Below are 19796 nucleotides of genomic sequence, written 5' to 3'. Positions count from 1 at the left end.
CGCCCGCGGGCCGGCTGTCCCCGCTTTCGCTTACAGCCACCCCTTGCCACCTCTCAAGCCCCTGGAGAGGCAGCAAAGGGTTAAGTCGGCCCCGCGCCACCGCGAGCACGGCCCCCTCCAGCCGTCGCTGCCGCCGCGACCGCTAGCAGCGCTCCTCGGCGCCTGCCCGGAGCTGCCGAGAGGTATCCGAGCCTTGGATGCGCCACCGGAGCCCGGCGGGCATCTAGGAGGCACCGGCTGTGTCCCTGCTGCCCGCATCCCTTTCTCCCCACCCACTCCAGGTTTCTGTCCCTTTGCACCGGCTGGGTCCGCTCCCAGGTGGCAGGGGTCTGTGGGCGCGTGGCGGCGGGGGAAGGGTCCCTGATAAGGGAGAGGGGCGGGGGCGGGCCACTCCGCATCCTCCTCCTGGGAGAGGAGAGCCACCCTTGCCTAGGGCGGGCACTTGAGCCACCCACCTAAGCGCTGAGAAAAGTTTTTTTTTTTTTTTTCTCCCGTGCCCCTCCTCCACTCAAATCCTGCGTCCGGCTAGGGTGGGTTTGGGTCCATTGGTGAAAAAAGTCACACGTTCCCATCAGCTGCTCCTCCCCCTGGGGACCGGGTGGGAGGGGCGGAAGGCGGGCGCCGCGGAGGACTCGGGCAGACCTCCAGCCCTTCGGCCGCGAGAGTAGTGTGTCCCAGGGCTCGAGCGCAGTCTGTGCCCGCCGGAGGCTGCCCCCATCAGTGAGTGTATGTATGCGTGTCGGGCAGCGGCAGCATCCAACCTGCTTTATTTCTGCCTGCAGCGCCACAGCAAGCAAGTCAGCGAGCAAGGAGGGGGATAGAGGGAGCCTGTCTGCAAAGTGCTGCTCCCTGGTGCTCAGAGGCGGCTGCTCCAGCTCCAACTCTCATTCATTTCGCCGGTTAACATGAGAGATCATGGCCGCCTTCGGGCTTCTCAGCTATGAGCAGAGACCGCTGAAGCGCCCCCGACTCGGTCCACCGGACGTCTACCCGCAGGACCCCAAGCAGAAGGAGGTGAGGGCGCCGGCGGCCTCCGGGCACCCAGGGCCGCGCTCCGCAGCGCTGACCCGGGGCCAAGTTGGCTCAGCGGGCATCGCCGGTGCTACGGGGGAGGGGTTGGGAAGAAGGGTTGGAGGCGGAGGCCGGGCTGGGGGGCTGGGGGACCCCCGGCGGTGAAACCTAGCGGCTGTCAGTTCACGCGTTATACTGGGACGCTCTCCCGGTGCCGGGTCGCTCCCTCGTTCCGGGCCTTGCATGGCACCACTGGGCGCTTCTCGGGGTTTTTCCTTGCTGGAGCCCGCCTGCTTGCTCTCTCCTGTTTCTGCCTGTTTTATTTTTATCTCTACTGCTTCTGTAAATTCTCGTAAACTTTTTGAGAAATGTTGGAATGCAGTGCATCCGACACCTGGATTTTGCGTTTTGCGCCAGCTGAGCAGAAAAGTGGGGGGTAGTAAACGGGGGATGGGGGGGACGGTCGGGCTTTTCTGTCTCAAAATTTCCAGTTTTGGATGCAAGTCATTTTTATCGAGGTGATAAAAATTCAGCTCTGTTGCACGCACTTGTGTATTGCATCTCTTCTTCCCTTTAAAAAATCAATATTAAAGAGAAACACTGATTTTCCTCCCTAGAGGCGCTTGGCTTAATTGCTGGAGGCTGTTTTGTATACTTAAAAGCAGGCGGGTTACCTTGGAAGGGACAGAATCCCAGGATTGCTTATTTCTTTAAATTAAATTAATTGAAGAAACCTTGATTCTTGCACCCGGTACCACTACCTTCAATGGTTAAAGGTAACCATGGCGTTTTGTAGCCATCTATGTATTTGTTAGTAATTTGTTAGGCAAGTAATTATGTAACAACTCTTCAATTATAATGATCACCCTAGGCTACACTATTTACCCTGGGACTTGCCTTTTTTTTTTTTTTTTTCCCCTTTAAATCACCTGCTACCCAGCTGTACTTTTAGAGCTTGCTAGGTGCAGCCCACCCATTCTCTACTTTCTTTAGCGAAACACTAACTGACCACATGTCAAAAACTTACCTTTCTGTGAATCTAAAACTCTCATTAAAAGTTTACAGGTCCACTGGCATAACAGAAGGGCTTTGCCAATAAGGCAAGGAATGTGTCTTAGAACTTGTGTTTTGATAACTGTATTTATTTCAGTAATACAGAAATAATGTGTGTTCTGATTAAACTGTGTTGTTAATGTGTCCAGAAAATCAGGAGGGATAACTTTTGGAAGGTTTGTTGTTGTTATGTGCCGTGGAGTCGGTTCTGACTCATAGCGACCCTGTACAGGGTTTCCGAGGTTGTAAATTTTTACGGGAGCAGAAAGCCTCATCTTTCTCTCGCGGAACAGTTGGTAGTTTCGAACTGCTGTGGTTCACAGCCCGATTCGTAACCACTACGCTGTTGTTGTTGTTGTTAAGTGCCACTATACTACCAGAGCATTAAATATACTTGAGAGTCAGTTGAGTAATTCAGACTGCAGCTGGAAATTTTATAGGTGGTTTCCAGCAGAGGTTTAATGTGAGAATAAGTGATTTTGAAGAGGTTTTGTAGATTTCTTCCCCATCCTTAACTCTCATTATTATTACTGTTGTTGAGTGCCTTAGAGTTGGTTCTAACCCATAGCGACCCTGTGGTTTCCGAGGAGCGGCTAGTAAGCTTGAACCACTAGCTTTGCAGTTCAAACCAACTTTGCAGTCTGTTGCATTAACCCACAGTGCCACACCAGGACTATTGGTCTTACTTAAAATGAAATCAATTGCAAAGGACCAAGAATACAGAAAGTAACTTAAAAATTATTGACAGGAAATTCTTAAAGCTTTGATGGGGGCAGGGGCTTTCATTGTTGGATCTTTGTTGTCTTACCACATCTTTCCAGAAGACAACAGAGTTGATGGCATCTCTATATTGTTGGGTGATAACCTGGCCCCCCTAATTTAACATTCATTAGTCGATACTCATTTAGGATTGGAGCCTCTATGATTCTGGAAAGCATAATTTTGGATTTTATGGTCTACAACAACAACATATTGTAAAATTTCAAAACTGGAAGTACTCTTCTTGTTTTGTATGCTGTCGAGTCAGTTTTGACCTGTAGTGACTCTATGGGTTTCCAAGGAGCAGCTGGTAAACTTGAACCGCCAACCTTGCAGCTTAATCAACTTTGCAGTGTAGCACATTCACCCACAATGCCACACCAGAACTCCGGAAGTGATCTTAGAGCCTACCATATGTATATATTTTTAATATAACTTCTTTTATGTGACAAAGGAATACTGAGGAGGCTCAGGAGAGCTTATGTGATTTAATAAAGGTGTATGGTGAATAGGTGGAATCTACCTAGTATGACGCTGTAGGATAAGCTTTGGACTGCTAAACTCAAGATTAGTGGTTCAAACCCACCAGCTGCTCCTTGGAAACCTTATACCGGGTTGCTATGAGTCGTTGGCACTTAACAACAACGACAATGGTGAATAAGCAAATGAGTTTGGTCACCAAAATGTTAAAATCAATGCTGTGTTGAGGATGCGATATGCTCCATTATTTTGTTCTGTTGTTATCCTCTTTCCCTCAAGGCAACCAGCGTTCTATCTGAGCACAGTCATAGTTTTGTGTGGTAGTAGCTAAATTTGGATAAAATGTGGAACAGGTGCTTGACTATTCTTGGTGGTTCTTAGTGAACAAGGTGTTTCCCAAGCTTCAGCAATTTATTCACGTCCCACAAGATTTCTTTCCTAACCAGGTATTACCTGTACTTCTCTTGTTTTCTTGCAGTTAACTTACAAACTACACACACAAAACCAGACTTATTCCTAGGTAGTAATTAACACACAGGAAAATGGGGCTTTGATATAAGTGATATATCTATATCAGTATCTGTCTCCTTAGGTGGCACAATGGTTAAGCATTTGACTACTAGCTGAAAAGGATTGATGGTTTGAACCCATCCAGAGACCCCTTGGAAATATGGCCTGATAATCTGCTACTAAAAGATCACAGCTTTGAAAACCTTATGAAGTCATCCTCTTCTACATATGGGATTACCATAAATCGAGCACAACCAACAACAGTAGCAATATAGCAACATACAATTATATAAAAATCCTTTACCCTAACGTTAGGAGGGTAGGCTCTGGAGCCAATTTGCTTTACTTCAAATACAGATTCCGCTGCCTTTATTTTTCTCATGCCTTAATATTCTCCCTTGCAGATGCGGAAGATACTACTACCTGCTCCATAGGGTTGTTGGAATATTACAATGAATAAAAAAACATATAAAGCAGCACCCAAATATTTGCTATTATGAGATGCTGTCAGACTCTCCTCTCTCATTCATCATTCAGGTCTCACTCAGTTGAATGAGCTCAGAGAGGCCCTTCTGATATAAACCCAAAATATGCTGTTATTGAGTCAATTCTGATTTAGTTACCCTTTAGGACAGAGTAGAACTCCTTTTTTGGGTTCTCAGACTAATCTTTGCAGGAGTAGATAGCCTCGTTTTTATCACTCTGAGCAACTGATGGATTTGAACCACTGACCTTGCAATTAGCAGCCCAATGCTTTACTCCACTGCACCACGAGGGTTCCTTCCTTTGAGTATAATTATATAATTTATAGTTACTGATTTATTTGCATGGTGTTGATTCCCCCACCAATGGGTCAGTTTCATGAGGGCAGGGATGAGGTCTGTTTCAGTCATAGCTGAAGTATTTGGCACCTAGTCTAGTTAGTTCCTGGAATGCTGAGGGCACAACTATTTGTGGGAATGTATGAATGGAAGTGGTAATAAATGAATAAAAACTAGGAAATCTGGTGACTTGGGGATCTTGGGGAAAAGCCTCAGATAAAGCACACAGGATCCTTGATGCTGACATTTGCCATGGGGACTACAAGACTAAAAGTGATTTTGTTGTTAAGTTGTTAAGTGCCATCGAGTCAATTCTGACCCATAGCTACCCTGTATAGGGTTTTCAAGGAGCAGCTGATAAGTTTGAACCACTGGCCTTGAAGTTCAAATGACTTTGCAGTCTGATGCATTAGTCCACAGTGCCACAGCAGGAGTCAGGAATATTAATATCAGGAAAGTGATATTTGTTGTTATCGTTAGGTGCCATTGAGTCGGTACCGACTCATAGCGACCCTCTGCACAACAGAATGAAACATTGCCCAGTCCTGGGTCAACCTAACAGTTGTTGCCATGCTTGCGCCCATTGATGCTGCCATTTTACCAATCCATGGGGGTCTTCCTCTTTTTCTCTGACCCTCCATCTTACCAAACATGATAGCCTTATCCAGAACATCAGCGACTGGTCCCTTCTGGCAATGTGTCTGAAGTATGAGAGATGAAGTTTGGGGTGGAGTATGAGAGAAAAGCGATACTAGATCCCAGAAATTTAAAGGAAGAGGAATTTTACTCTGGGGTAGAAGAGACCTGAACAACTAATGTAATAGAGTAAATGTTGTTAGGTGCTGTCTTGTCAATTTTGACAGATAATGAACTCATGTGACAGAATGGAACAGCCCTATGAAAGTTTTCTTGGCTGTAATCTTTCCAGAAGCAGATCTCCAGGTCTTTTTTCCTGTGGAGCTCTACGTGTGTTTCAGCTTAGAAACTTGAATTTAGCTGCTGAGCTCCTAACTAATTGTACCACACACCCACTGCTCTTCATTGGATTCCAACTTTAGTGACAGAGTAGAACTGTCTTCATAGGGTTTCCCAGTCTGTAAATCTTTATGGAAGCAGACTGTCTGTAGTCAACCTGGCTCTGAATTGTGGCTCCACCACTTCCTACCTGTTACTGTAGAATGCGGTTCATATTTGTTACTTCATGGGGTTGCTGGGAAGATTAAATGAGCTAATGTGTTTTGATCCATGCCTGGTACACAGATGACACTCAGTACATGCCAGCTACTATTAGTATAACCACTCCCATGTTAAAGGATCCCATGGCCTCCCATTGTACTTATAATATCATCCATTGCACTTATAATGACATCTGGTCCCTGGGCCTCTAGTCTTCTCTTCTTGACTCTGCTGTGGAATAGGACTACTGCAGCCCGTCTCTTGTTCCAAAAGGTCCAGCTTGTTTATGTATCAGTGCTTGATCCTTGCTTCTTCCTCCAGGTACATTTCTCACTATGTAGCTCTTTAGCTGAGAGACTTGCCTGTAGAGAAGAGGCCCTTCCTGTTACCCATCTCCCCTCAACCTTGTTAGGTGCTGTTGAGTTGATTTTTGTTTCATAATGTCCTGTCCCATTGGTTTCCTAGGCTGTAATCTTTATGGGGATGTCCTGGTGTAGTGTTGCAGGATAATGTGCTGAACTGCAAGGTCACTTTGAACTGCAAGGTCAACAGTTCAAACCCGCCAGCTGCTCCTCGGAAACCCTGTACAGTGTTGTTATGAATTGGACCTGACTCGATGGCACTTAGCAACAACAATAGTCTTTATGGGAGTAGACGGCCAGATCTCTTTCCCATTAGCTGCTGGGTGGGTGTGAACCACCAGCCTTTTAGTTCTAGTTTTCTTTTTCGCATCTTTTTTATAGTTCTGTTACCCTGTGTTAGTATGCTTTATAGCATTTGTCAGTGTCTGAAATTTGTTTTTGGGTTAGGATGCTTTTTCTCTTCTCCATAGCCTTCCTATCCTACTAGCATGTAAGCTGCAGGAGAGCAGGGTCTTGTGATGTTCACAGTGTGAACTGCTTGCCAGGTACTGGAGTAGCTGCTCTGTAAATAAATACTCCTTCAATAAATTCGTAAAATGCAGGAAGGACTTTTAACCAGCAACTGTGAATATTTGTAACATTTAACTGTCCCATTGCTTGTTTTATTTTGGTAATCCTGTTCATTTCCTTGTTTGCATCTAAAGTTCTTTAAACATAAATCCTTGTTTTAGAAACAACTGGGGAGGTGAAGTGCAGGGAGGTAAACATTTGTTTATCAGCGTCAGAAGTTGTCAAGGAAGAGAGTTCAGGTTAACCAATTGCCTGGGATACCCACAGGTGGCTAGGAATACATTTGATTCCATAGAACTCCTCCCTAAGATTAATTGGCTGTGTCCCTGCCACAGACCTTCCTGAATCCCACCCAGTGTCTAGGAAGGGGCATCTGCAGGTATAACCTGTGGCCCATGCTGACTCTCAGAATGGAGTGAGTTTAGGATGCACTGGGCTACAGGTCCTATTTCTTCCTACTGCTCTGGGATGTGTTCCTACCCAAACTTTGTGGCCAAGGAGGCGGAACTCAGGTGGTTGCCGTTTTTCAGGACCTGCCAACAAGGAGCTCTGGTAGCGTAGTGATTACGAATTGGGCTGCTAACCTCAGAGTCAGCAGTTTGAAACTACCAGCTGTTCTGCGGGGGAAAGATGAGGTTTTCTGCTCCTGTAAAGATTTACAGCCTCGGAAACCCTGTACAGGGTTGTTATGAGTTGGAACCGACTCCACGGTACTTAACAACAACAACATGTACAGTATCATCAAAGATGTTTGTTAAAAGTGCAATAATAGTTGTCCACCTGTACCCCAGACATGCTGAATGTGAATTTCTGAGGAGTCTTAGGAATCTGCATTTTAAATAAGTTTTCTAGGTGACTCCTGAGCACACTACCTTTGAGAACTATTGCTGTAGCTTACTTATGTCCTCCTTATTTATAGGAAATGTAAACTGGACTCCCCTTTGCTCCCTCCTGCTCCCAGCTATTTGAAGTATTAGCATCCTTTTGGCAAATATACAATTTGAAGTATTCGTATGTTTTGGAATTTAACATTGGATTCTCAGAAGTTTAGAAATGTCTACTAGTACCTTTGTGCTTAGAAAAAAAAAGAACTCCTATGGAACTGTCTTTGTTTCTTTTATAATCCTAGTGATGACTGTTTGTATAATATTTCAAGTATTGTATTACTTGAATATTGAATAAGTACCACTTAATATCTGGGCTTTTGCCACCAGACTGTAAAGCCATTTGAACTGCAAGGTTGGCAGTTCAAGCTCACCAGCTGCTCCTTGGAAACCCATTACAGGGTCACTATGGGTTGGAACTGACTCAACAGCACTTAACAACAACAACAGCAATGTCTGGGCTTTTGCTACACGGATTAAAATAAATAGTGCCGATGCCCAAAATAGCTATCTTAGCTACTTTCCCCACTGAAATTCTTTCTTTTCTAATAATGCTTCTACTGTCTGGCTTAATGATGAGTATAAGAACAGGCTTGGATTTTGTCAGCCATCCAGGTTTATAGCAGAGTAGAACCCTATGTGTTGGTCTTGGACTATCCACTGCTTCCTCCTGCTTGGACGTAGGAGCAGTTTCTCCAATGAGGTAGATCTTTGCACTCACTCAGGGCTGTAGGGTTTCTTGTTGACTGTGACTCTTTGGAGACTGTTAAATTTAAAGCTGTTAATTTGAGGTGCAGCCACTGTCCTTTAGCCTGTTGGATATTTCGGGCTGGAGCCTGAGGAGTTGAAATGTGATCCTTTAGGAGTTTGGAGGACCATGAAGTGAGGTCTAACTGTGTTGGATGAGCACTAGATAGCAGAGAATGAAGATGAACAAGAGTCCCAGGATTTTAAAATCGAACCTGCTGGCAGTGGATGCACACATGCATGTGAAAACAAAGCAGAAATAGAGGAATGTAGCAAGGAGAATGTGAAGTTCTCCTTATGTGAGGTGCTGAACAGTTTGTGGACTTCATGACAGGTGAAGTAAGAATTAAGAGACTTAGTTAAAGGGATCCACAGATAAGTGCATATGATTATACAAGAAAACTTCAAGTCTCTGTGCTGTTGAAAAGAGCTGGCTGATTTCACCAGAGAAAAAAGCTGACCTCAGGGGCTGAGTGGGAAAAGCCAGGTGGAAGAAAGAAATCCAAGACAAACATAGAAGGAGGCCCCTACCTCCTACATATCCCTCCCTGAGAAAGAAACATGGAAACAATTGGACTTTAATTGTCTTTAGATAATTTCTGAAGCTGGTTGGTGGTGAGAAGGGGCTTCATTATATTATTTTATTTCTCTGTGCTTTGGGAAATTTACTTAACATATGAAAAAAATATCACTAAAGAATAAAAAGTGGTATGGTTTTCCACTTTTACAAGAAAGATATGTCTACATATTCTGGAAGGATCATCACCCACATGCAAACAATTGTTATCTCTGTGGAGTTAGGCCTAGGAATAATTGTTATTTTCTTCTTTGTGCTAGTGTGTATTTTTAGCTGTAACAGATGTGTACTACTTTTGTTGGAGGAAATAACTTATTAAAGAATAATTATTAGGAAGTGTGGGTAAACAGGACTGGATCTTTTTTGTTAGGTCCAAGCTAACTTAGACCCCTGATCGCAGACACACAGGCAGAGGACTCATGAAGGGTGTAGCGATGGGTGCTTCTGTACCCGTGGTACTGTTACAAGGGTGGTGGCAGCGGCATTGTGCTTAGGACTTAGGTGAGCATTTCAGCTCTGCTGTGTGATTTGGTTCAGGAGTGGGTTGGTCATTTTCTTTACTTATTAACTGGGGAGAATAAATACCTCATCACCGGGAGGGTTAAATGTGAAGAACATTGTCAACTTAAAATTTTTACTGAAGGTGAGGTATAAATTCAATGGTGTGATAGAGCTGGTGCTTATTAACTGTGTTGATTTTAGGAATTTTGTGTACTGGTTAGCATCATGTTGGTAACTTGAAATTGGCCATAATGGGAGCATTTACACGAAGGAAACTGCAAATGCTGTAAATTGGAGCTTAATTTTTTTTTTAATTTTTAATTTTATTAGTTGTTAAGCATTTATCAGCACACTTCTAGATATGTGGTTATCTAGTATGCTCTGGTAGCATAGTGGTTATGAATTGGGCTGCAAACGTTAAGATCAGCAGTTCAAAACTACCAGCTGTTCCACAGGAGAAAGTTGAGGCTTTCTGCTCCTGTAAAGAATTACAGCCTCGGAAACCCTGTAGGATCATTATGAGTCGGAACTGACTCCACAGCACATCACCACCACCACCACCACTGCCAGTGTGATATATATGAGGGTCTTCAAAAAGTTTGTGGGACAATGGAAATTTTCCATGAACCTTTTAAAGCCACTTTGTGTAGCCTCTGGGGAATAATTTTTTCCCCTCTCTCTTACAGAAGTATAGGGGAGTCCTGGTGTGGCGCTGTATGTTAATGCACCAGACTGCAAAGCCATTTGAACTGCAAGGTGGGCAGTTCAAGCTCACCAACTGCTCCTTGAAAACCCCTATACAAGGTCACGGTGGGTTAGGTCCAACTTAGGGCTCTTCACAACAACAACAACAACAACAACAACAGAAGTATAAGGAGCTCTGATAGCATAGTGGTTAAAATTCGGGCTGCTAACCTCAAGGTCAGTGGTTCGAAACTACCAGCTGTTGCATGGGAGAAAGATGAGGCTATGTACACCCATAAAGATTTACAGCCTCAGAAACTGTGAGTTGGAACTGACTCCGTGGCACACCCCCACCACCACCACAGACGTATAGGCACAGGAGATGAGAGCCCTGTCTTACTTAGTGCCCTGACTGCTTCTTAGTTTTGTATTTTTGGAAAGGTAATAGAGGATGTGATAATTGGGGCTGGGACACCCTTCTCATGCCCATGAGGCAATAGCCTGCTGAAAAACCAACACAAGATGAATTGACTGATTTTATGAAATTGTTGAGCTGGTGTTGGGACTCCCTCTGTAGACTTCCTTGTTGAGTGCACTGTAGATGTCTATACAATTTAAACCATTATTGCACTATTTTTAAAAATTTATTATAGCCAAAACCATTTTAATGTTGTCATGATGCTCTCTGTTTCTATTTTGGCATCCTCCAGTAATTATAGTGCTGGTGGCACTGTAGAATAAACACTAGACTGTGGACCACAAGGTCGGCGGATTCAGTCCACCAGCTACTCCTCCAGAGAAAGATGAGGCTTGCTGTTCCCATAAAGATTTACAACTTAGGAAACCCTATACAAGGTCTCTCCGAATATGAAGCTGATTCCACAGCACTAAGTAACAGTAATCAAAGCATTAGTGCCCCCCTCTCCCCAGAGAATATACATTACATCATAAGGCAGGACAAGTAGCATTTTGTCTGTTAGACAGTAAATCTGACCTGTGCCTCTCAGAAACTGAGGGGGGAAGCAGAGCAGGGTGCTCCTTTATTTACTTCCATTTCTGGTGGGAAGTGGGAGAGAGCACTGCTTTGTTTTTCTTGTAGAAAATTTTTTGAGGGGAAAACCATATACTTTTAGGGAACATAGTGATGCTCTCTAGGTTTTGCATTAAATATAAAAGGAAATCGAGTCCCAGAGAAGTCAAAGTGATGCTGAGGTGAATCTGAGCCGAGTACTTGTGTGTGTCTTGATTTGTTCTTGTAACTTGCCATGGACTCCTCTCTGTAAACAGTCTCCCGTTTTGATAAACAATCTTACATTACTCTGGCAGTAAGAATCATTCTGCATTACAGGGGGTACCCAGAATGTCTCTGTGAGAGCTGGGGACTTGTCAGTTCAGACCAGAATCTGGTGTGTGTGGCGTCTCCCAGGGTACAGGGAAGAATGCTCCAGAAGTTCATATTCTTGCTCTTGTATGTTTTTGGTGTAAGGTTCCTGACCCTAGCTCCAGCATCTGGAGGTGGTACTGACGTGACATTTGCAGGTTGTGTGTGCTGGGGATCATTCCTTTGTAGTAGGTTTTGTTTTCTTGGTTGAGATACTCCCTTAATTTTGGGTAGCTTTCTTGATGTGCCATACTGGTTGCCCAGTCCCTTAGTTATGCAGTGCCCTGAGAGGAGAGAAAAATTTTAGCTCCTGGATTTTATTTTCTATATTTTGAGTGAAACATTACATACTCATGCTAAACAAATTCAGTGTACATACTCAAGCTAAACAAATTCATTCACTCACCAAATATTGAGTACCTTGCAGACCCTTTGCTCAATTACGGTTTCACCTGGGCAGGACCTAAGATTTTTATTTCCTAAGGTGGTACTGTGGTGTTGTAAGATAAACACTGTACTGCTAATTGCAAACTCTGTAGTTTAAACCCACCAGCTGCTCTGGAGGGGGAAAGATGAGGCTACTTTTGTTCTCATAAAGATTTCCAGCCTTGGAAGCTTTATACAAGATTGGTGTGAGTCAGAATGGAATTGATGGCAGTGTTTTTTTGTTGCTGTTGTATTATGTCCCTAGCTTTGAGCATAGTGCCTGCTCACCTAGACTCAAAACTTTAAAAAAAATATGTTTTTTAAAATATGAATGAATGTAAGAATGAACAAATGCTAGGATCATTAGATATGTTCCTGAGATCCCCAAACCTTCAATGGATGGAGATCAGTGGTTTCAAACTGGGAACAGTTTCCGCTCCCTACTGTAATAATGAGGGCATTAGCAGTGTCTTACTATGTTTTGGTTGTTGCCAAAAACATATGAAGATATGTTTTTGGATACAAACGTGTGTGTGTTGCTATTGGTATCTAATAGGGAGAGGCCAGGAATGCTGCTAATGTTTTCATATGTACAGGATAATCCTTCATGACAATGAACGATCTGTCCCCAAATATCACAGCTCTGAGAAACTCAGGTTTAGAGGGAGTGATGGACCGGTAAACGAGAAACTATACTAGTGTTTCAGATATTCTTTGAGGGGGAATGCAGGAAGTGTGTGGAAACAAGGGTGAGTGGCCCATTCTTAGAGACCTTTGAGTGTGTGACTTAGATGATGTGGAGGAGTGGACAGGACTGAGAGCATGGAAGGAAATTAATTCCAGGGAGCAGGAGTAGCATGTATGAAGGGTTGAGGGGGGAAGAATGTAGAGTGTGCCCCACCTGTGGGTGATGGAGTATGCCCGAAGTGGGGTGTGCAAGGGAGCAGCTGGGTTGCAGCAGGAAAGAATGGTGGGCTTTGTTGTGGGGACCTTTGCTCACCATGTTGAGGTGTTTGGGTATTATGATGGAGGCAATAAGTCATTTAAGGTTTTTTTAAAAAATTTTATTCTCTTATAATTAAAAAAATTATTGTGATGAGAATATATACATGAAAACATGTGCCAGTTCACTTTCTACATGTAAATTTCAGGGACAATGATTACATTCTTCATATTATACAAACCATTACCGTTTTAAGGTCCTAAGCAAGGGAATGAGATAGAGTATGACCCAGGTCATAGTTTAAGGGGACAGTGGATTTGAGGGTCATATTGAAGTAGAAATTTCGACCAGCTAAAAGTCACTCACATTCCAGACTGGGACGTCGTCTATTAGTTTCCTGTGGCTGCTGTAACAAGTTACCACAAGTTAGTTAGTTTAAGACAAGAGAAATTTGAGCTCTCACCCTTATGAAGACCGGAAGCCTGAAACCAGGGTGTGGACAGGGCTGCAGTCCCTGTGGAGGAATGCTTTTGAGGGGGCTCTCTCCTTCCTTTTGGTGGCTGTATGCAGTCTTTGCTGTGTGTTGGCTTGTGACTATAGCTTGTCAACCTCTGCCTCCATCTGTACATTGCCTGCTTCTTTGTGTGTCTGTTCTCCTCTCTCAGTCTCTTATAAGAACACTTGTCTTTGGATTTAGGGTCCATTTGGATAATCCAGGATGATCACATCTCAAGCTCTTGATTAGCCCAGCAAAGACCCTTTTCCCAAACATCACTTAGTCTAGGGATTGATTTGACATGGCTATCTTTGGGGGTGGGTGGGCTTTTTTTGGCCTATGGTGGTGGTGGAGAAGCTTGGCAAGAAAGGAGGAGTGGATTTAAGAGAAAGGTTATCTGGTTGGAAGAATTGACATAGCGGATGCGTGAGGAAAGAGAGTGATGGGTACAAGAACATACTGATTTTTTTTTTAGGGCTAGACCAGTGGTTCCCAGTCTTTGGTCTCAGGGCCCTTTACAGCCTCAAACATTATAAAGGATCCCAGAGAACTTTTGTTTATGTGGGTTATAGCTTAGTGTTCACGATATTAAAAATGAAAGCGTTTAGGAGAGTATATTAATTCGCTTAAAATAATAACAACTTCATTTTGTTAAAGCAATATGTTTCCCAAACCAAAAGAAGAAAATTAGTGAAAAGTATGAGACTCTTTTACAGTTTTTCAAGTATTTTAATTATTTGTATTCTCTTATCTAGTTCTTCATTTGAACTGTTATGATACATTGGTTTGGTTGAAGAATGTGAAGAAACTCGAGTAGATGTTGTTAAGTGTCTTTAGTCTGTTCCAATGAAGAGCGACTCTGTATAGAGTTTCCAAAAAGTGACGGTGAGGTGGAACCACTGACCTTTCAGTAAGCAGTCTAGTACTTACCCACACCAGGACTCCGCCTCAGTAGCTAGTTAGTTGGAAAGTTCTTGGATACTCCAGCAGTCTTGGACTTGAACTTTGCTGGCTTACATAGTTGGATAGATGGATGCTGGTCCCAAAACAAATGTGTCAGAGGGGACAAAAGAGTTTTAAAGTTTCTCCAAGGATGTGGGGGGAGGTAGAATTGTGGAGGAGATACGGAGTTCTGAAATTTTTCACTTTGAGAACTCTCTGGGGAATCTAGGTTGAACTGTAGAGTAGCGGAAGGTAGAAATTTGGATTTGGGTGTGATGTGTTCATAGAGAATTTTAGTCAGGACTTGATTACTTGTTGGGAGCATGCAGAGGATAGAGGTTGAGTCTGATCCTAAGGAGTGGAACTTTCCAAGGCTGGCCTTCCTGAGCTTTGTCAGTCGGGAACACCGAGGAGGGTGGTGGTGGGTGCAGGATGATAATGTACTAAAGGGAAATTATATCTGCTGAGGCTCTAGCTACTTTGGCGTTCTCTTAGTTTCCTAGACCTGCTGAACAGTTTCTCATCTCAGGACCTTTGCTCATGTGGTTCTGCTGCCTGTTTGCCTTATTCTTTTTATCACTGCAAAGTGATTGTTTTGTTGTTGTTGTTGTTATGTGCTATGGAGTCGGTTCCGACTCTGTACAGGGTTTCCGAGGCTGTAAATCTTTACAGGAGCAGAAAACCTCATCTTTCTCGCGTGAAACAGCTGGTAGTTTCGAACTGCTGACCTTGCGTTTCGCAGCCCGATTCGTAACCACTATGCTATCAGAGCTCCTTAAAGTGATTGTTTAGTCTTCATTATTTAACATGGTTTGTGTTTGAATTATCAGGTCTAATATTCTTCTCCTCCCCAACCAATGTAAGTTCCATAAAGTAGGGCCCGTGCCTCTTTTACCCTCCACTGATGATCAGAGAAGTAACACTGGTGATGCAGTGGGTTAAGGATTAGGTTATTAACTGAAAAGTCAAACTTCGAAACCACCAGCCACTCCATGGGGGGAAAAATGAGGCTATTGGCTACAGTAGAGATTTGTCGCCTTGAAAACCCAATGAAGCAGTTCTACTTTGTCCCCTACAGTTGGCATCAACTTGACTGTGTGTTTGGTTTTGGGTTTTGATAACAGGGGTAAGGAGAGGTTCTGGGATATGGCAGAAGTTCAATATCAGTTTTTTAACTGGATCTGATAACCGCTTATCCCTTAATAAGAAATGGTATCTAGATGAACTGCTAATTCAAGATGTGGAGGTAGAGCACAGAGGAGTATGCCAGAAGTGTGAGACGTAATTGTAGCCTGTAGTCACTTCAGGTGGAGAGATCCTGTTTTACTGTGTACAAGGACAGTAACTAAAGTTATTAAATGGTTTAGTCGGGTGGTGCGAAGAAACCAGGGTGGGATCAGTTTTGTTTGGGGATTAGAAAAGTTTTCAGAAAGATGGTACTAGGGGATGGGAGGGCCTTCTGGGCAAGAGGGTATGAATGAACAAAGGCACAGAAGTGGGAAATAGGATGCGATCTATGGAGGAATTGACAAATAGCTCAATAAAGCAAGAGTATATTTAGCGTTAGGTTTAGAGAAACTTGAAAATGTGTATAGATTTAGGTGGCAGTTGAATTAAGAAAAGCAATTAAGATGGCTAGAAAGAAGTATCTGCCCAAGCTATGCTGAATTGGCCCTGGGGCAGGGATTGAGGACCTGAAGGGAATGATGGCTTCAGCTGTGTACTGTACTGTGTGTACAGATCACCTTCTCTGAGAACATAGGGGAGGCAAGATTTACACAGGGTTCCTCCCTCAACTTGACTTTTCTATTGTTGTTTAGTGCTGTCAGAGTTGGTTCTGACTCATAGTGACACTGTATAGTTTCTGAGGAGCAGTTGGTGAGTTTGAACCGCTGACCTTGTGGTTCCCAGTCCAGTGCTTATCTTACAGCACCATACCAGGAGCATTTCCAAAGACAGTTCAAATATGCAGAGATTTTCCCCAGCAAGAATCAACTCAGCCTTCAGCCTACATCTAGTGTGCCACAGCCCCGCTATGCCAATGTGGCCTTATTGTCAACTAGAGTTGGGAGGAATTTGCTCCTTTCCTTTTTCAGCTGTTTAGTTCATGGATTAATCCAATGTGGTTGTTGGGATTAGGACCATTCCAAACATTGGCAAGAGTGAACAAATAGTAAAAATACATTTTGTCTCGGTGTAATTTGGATTTTTTGTTAAGATATTTATTTAAAGGTATGTCTAAGGCAATACTAAATAACTTATCTTACTTTTGAGGTCTGCATGGAAGATTAATGTTGACATTCTTGGTTTTTTTGTTTTCTTTATTTTATTTTATTTTTAAGCTCCATGTTAGTAGACAGTATGGAAAATATTTTTTTTTCAAGAGCTGTTTTTAGTCTTTGGTCATTTTTAGACTAAATGTCAACTCCTTGGGGAAAAAAAGTTTTTCATAAAATTGGAGATACTAATTACATTTCTGTTCCTCACATGAAATCTACTTTTAAGAAAGTATCAATATAAGTGCTTTTGAAGTTATGTTTTCATTTGTTTCGTAGTTGGTCTGTACCTTCCACTGTGACATGGGAGTGTAGCAAAAAAAGAAAGAAGCCTGCTGTCGGTATCTTTTAGCACCCTGCTTCTCAAAGCATCTGAGAAGGACCAAGTTCTTCTGTGCTTTTTAAAAAATGTCAATCATTGCACACTGATAACACTGGATTACTGGCAACGTGAAATGCTGTTTGGATGTAGTGGTAATGTCACATTGCTCTAAAAACTTATAAGTGCTTACTCCCAATATCTGCACATTTCTTGTTGAGGACTGGTAGTAGTTATGGACCATGAGTAGTCTGCAGGCCACAGTCTGAGTAGTCTTCTGCTTTAGCAGCTATTGCCTGCCTCAGTGCCCTGCATAAAGCAATATTGGAAACAGTGGATGCAGAAATGTTATTTATGTAATTAAATTGATGTGTATTAAGTCTAGCACACAGAGTGCCCCACCGTAATAGCCAGTATTTACTGAGATGCCCTGTATAGTAGTTATTTTGAGTGCATGTCTGGCTTTTATGTCAGCCTCACAATAACTTTGAGGCAGGTACTACAGCTCTGTTCTTTTTACCAGATGAAGGAACTGAGGCTCAGAGAAGTGCTTAACTTGAACATTCAGAAGTGTGTTGATGTAGTTGGAGATGGACTTCTCAGCCCATGCCATCACCATTCCGCTCTATATGTTGTCGTTGTGAAGTGCGGTCCAGTCGGTTCCAACCCATAGTGACCCTGTATAGGGTTTCCAAGGAGCCAGCTGGTGAACTTGAACTGCTGACCTTCTGCTCTATATGGTGGGGTGCTGTTGTTAAATGTCAATAAGTCTGTTCTGACTCACAGCAACCCTGTATAGTGTTTGTGAAGAGCAGCTGGCGGGTTTGAACTGCCGACCTTGCGGTTAGCAGTCTAGTAATTATCGTACATTGCCACACTAGGACTCCACTCTATATATTATTGGTTTTGATTGCTGTTGAATTGGTTCCAACTCATAGCGACCTTGTCTAGGGTTTTCCGAGGAGCACCTGGTGGCTTTGAGCTACAGATCTTGCACTTAGCAGCCCAGTGACTATCCTATAGTGCCACACCAGGACTCCCTACTGCTGGTGAGCTTTAAAAACCTGTTTGAATTCTAAAGAGAGGGTTGGATTCCTTGGAAGTTTTTATGGAAATTGTGGGGTCTGTGGGGTAAGATCAGAGTGAGTGAGGACATGCTGCACCTGCTCATGAGAAAAATCTGGGAGGTAGGTAGGATGAGTAACAAGCAGGGGAGAGGGAGCAGTGCCATCCACAGATCATACTTGATGGTGTCCTGGAGTTCTGGCAGATGGGGGCATGGGGAAGTGGGGGATTTTATCAAGTGTGATGCTGCTGTCAGATTTATCTCACTAGCTCATGCTTAATAAATTCGGTGGGGGAGAGTAGAGTCAGGGAGTCTGTGAAGGAGGTGGCCGTAGTAACAAAAGCACAAAGTAAAAGGATCCCAACTGATGAGGGCTTTAAATAGGACTGAAGAAGAATTGGCAGTTGGTGACAAGTTGGTCAAAGGAAATGAAGAACATGTTCCAGAGTGATTGATCTAAAGCAAATGAACAAAAAACAACAACAAAGAATAACTCCCAATCTCTTTTAGTTAGTTCTAACTCATAGGCTTTCCAGGAGTGGTTGGTGGGCTAGAACTGCCAGCCTTATGGTTACCAGTCCTGTTCTTATCCTACATGGTCACGCTCAGATTTCCTGGATTGCTGTTTAAATTGGGTGGTAGGTCCTGTTGTTTGAGGACCTCAGAAGTGATATGTTTTTTTGCTCAGTTTTTAGTGATACGTCAGGCATCTAGAATTACTTGGTTGCTGAATTGGAATAAATGTTCAGCCTTCCAATTTACCTCTGGTTTACTTGAAGGTATTTCAGTTGCCAATCATACTTTGGCTCTGTTATCGAATGGGCTGGTGTAGTTTTGGCTTATATCACTTGTTCCAAGATTTAAATCTCAGTTTAAAGCCTATTATTTTCCCCTCAGTGGACTACTTTGTTGTTATTGTGTGCCATCAAGTTAGGTCCAACTCATACTCATAGGGTTTCCAAGAGTGGCTGGTGGGCTGGAACTGCTGACCTTGTGGTTACCAGTCCTGTGTTTATCCTACATTGTCACACCAGGGCTCTTGTTGGTGGTGGGATTGTTTAGAAGGTTGCTAAGCTGAGTGTGAAGAGGTGGGAGTGAGCAAACATCCTGAGAATGAAAGCGTGAAGACTGAGAGGTATTAACAGGTGAACTGTTCAGACTACATTTTCTGAGGTTGATGAAGGTAAGTTTAGCCTATCTGTTTCAGAGCAATTGATCTAAAGCAGGTAAACAAGAACAACAAACGAGAATAACTCCCAATTTCTTTTCCTTCTTCCTTAAGAAGGAAGTAGGAGTCACTGAAATTTTACTTGATTTTTCCTGCACCCATTTCATTGTTATTGCCACAAGTTTTCCTTTTTTGTTTATCTGAAGTAATTATGGTAGAAATAACTTTTAAGTCTTGTACAACATACTCTCCCACCAGGACTTCGGATCACTTCATTCTGATTGGACTCTCTGTTGAGAATTTACATTCCAACCCCAGATATACTGAACCAGAGTCTACATTTTCACAAGATCCCAGGTTACTTATATGCCCCCAGGTGATTCTTAAGTACACATTAAAGATCAATTGGGGATCTTATTAAAATGTAGATTCTGATTCAGTATATCTGAGGTGGAACCAGAATGTACCACTTTGAAGCTCTGCTTCCTACAGACTTGTTCCAAATGTGGAACCGGTGCTGTAACTAGGGGTGAGGGTTTGTTGTTGTTGTTAGGTGCCATCGAGTTGGTACCGACTCATAGCGACCCTGTGCACAACAGAGCAAAACCTGCCCGGTCCTGAGCCAGCCTCACAATTGTTGCCAC

General features: G+C 43.2%; 1 protein-coding gene across 1 annotated transcript in view; it reads left to right on the top strand.

The window, feature by feature from the left end:
• The first annotated feature begins 877 nt into the window (after positions 1–877).
• The window catches only part of MED12L (mediator complex subunit 12-like), a 470668-nt gene continuing 451749 nt past the window's right edge, over positions 878–19796 (top strand). The window contains exon 1 of the mRNA XM_006867983.1: positions 878–1014. Within this exon, the coding sequence (XP_006868045.1) occupies positions 916–1014 (99 nt within the window). The 5' untranslated portion in view covers positions 878–915. The remainder of the gene's footprint in view (positions 1015–19796) is intronic.

Source organism: Chrysochloris asiatica, unplaced genomic scaffold (assembly GCF_000296735.1).
Source record: "Chrysochloris asiatica unplaced genomic scaffold, ChrAsi1.0 scaffold00113, whole genome shotgun sequence".
NCBI lineage: Eukaryota > Metazoa > Chordata > Mammalia > Afrosoricida > Chrysochloridae > Chrysochloris > Chrysochloris asiatica.
Note: the sequence above shows the minus strand (reverse complement) of the source record. Positions and strands in the feature narration are given on the sequence as shown.